Source organism: Galeopterus variegatus, unplaced genomic scaffold, assembly GCF_000696425.1.
Source record: "Galeopterus variegatus unplaced genomic scaffold, G_variegatus-3.0.2 Scaffold10492, whole genome shotgun sequence".
Classification (NCBI taxonomy): Eukaryota; Metazoa; Chordata; class Mammalia; order Dermoptera; family Cynocephalidae; genus Galeopterus; species Galeopterus variegatus.
In genome coordinates this window covers 61,249-62,413 of record NW_007736603.1, presented here as the reverse complement: position 1 = coordinate 62,413, position 1,165 = coordinate 61,249, and the positions used below count along the sequence as shown (strand labels likewise).

General features: G+C 31.6%; 1 protein-coding gene across 1 annotated transcript in view; it reads left to right on the top strand.

The window, feature by feature from the left end:
- Positions 1-149: 149 nt before the first annotated feature.
- Positions 150-1,165, top strand: part of LOC103610026 (HEAT repeat-containing protein 5B) — a gene marked incomplete at both ends in the record, with an annotated part of 56,985 nt that continues 55,969 nt past the window's right edge. The window contains one exon of the mRNA XM_008594264.1: positions 150-325. Within this exon, the coding sequence (XP_008592486.1) occupies positions 150-325 (176 nt within the window). The remainder of the gene's footprint in view (positions 326-1,165) is intronic.

Here is a 1,165-nt window from a genome sequence, read left to right as displayed (position 1 = left end):
TTTTTATCTATTTTAAAATTTTCAGATCCAGTTGTTCTTTTTTTGTTGCCTTTTCTCCTTTCTCCCCTGCTCTATTCTTCTCACCCAATACTTAGTATATAAATTTTCTAAAGTAGATTTCGAATAATTTTTATGTCACTCTTTTGCAGCTCCAGCCAAACAGTGCATCTGGAAGTGGGGCTCTGGAGCATGATCCTTCTTCCATTTATTTACGAATACCTGCTGGAGAAGCTGTACCGGGTCCTCTCCCTCTTGGAGTCTCAGTCATCGATGCCTCTGTGGCTCTTTTTGGTGTAGTGTTTCCTCATGTTTCTTATAAACACCGGTTAGTATAAAGCTAATCTGATCATTTTAGTTAAATATAAATTATATTCAAAAAATAGATTTTTCCCATCCCAGGTAACTCTGCAATAAGGCAAGTTACTACCTAAATAATACTTTCATAAATTTACTAACATAAATAACACATACATGATAAAATAAATTGCATGCAAAATCTGGATAATTTGAAACTGTGTTTAAGATTTGACCCTGTTTATTAGCATCTGGTATCATTCTATTGTGGACTATGTTTTGTACAACAAAGTTTTCATTATGGTAGTTTGTTTGACAGTTCATAAATAGGTTTCGACTATATATTTAAACAGGGACATCAGTTTGCTAAGCTGGTTGTTTTTCTTACTGAAGAAGTTTTGTTACTGAGAAGTCCACTCCTAATAACATTTGTCTGTGAGATGGTTCAAGTCTGGAACTTGGGAAATTAACGTAACTGGTTCTTTTGTAATAGAAGTTTTTTGGCTTATTATATTTTGTACCCACAGATGCTATTTCTAATGTTAGTACATGTTTTGTATATTTATGGTGATTTTCCCAAAAGGAAAAGCAAAAATGAATTAATGCAAGAATATTGTTTTATTTGTATATAAATATCAATATATCTTAAATATGTAGGTTATTTGATTAATTGCAATTTGAGGGGCAAAAGATTTAAATGTGAAATTTTACTTTACCCAGATATCTTTAAGATTATTTGGTTGCCAAATAAATGTTAAAGAGCAATAAAGGTGGAAGAATCTTATCTACTTTAACATCCTTGTTTTAAATGTAAGGAAATCCATATCTAAGAGTTTGTCATTTGTCCGAAGTTATACAGCTTGTAACGAGA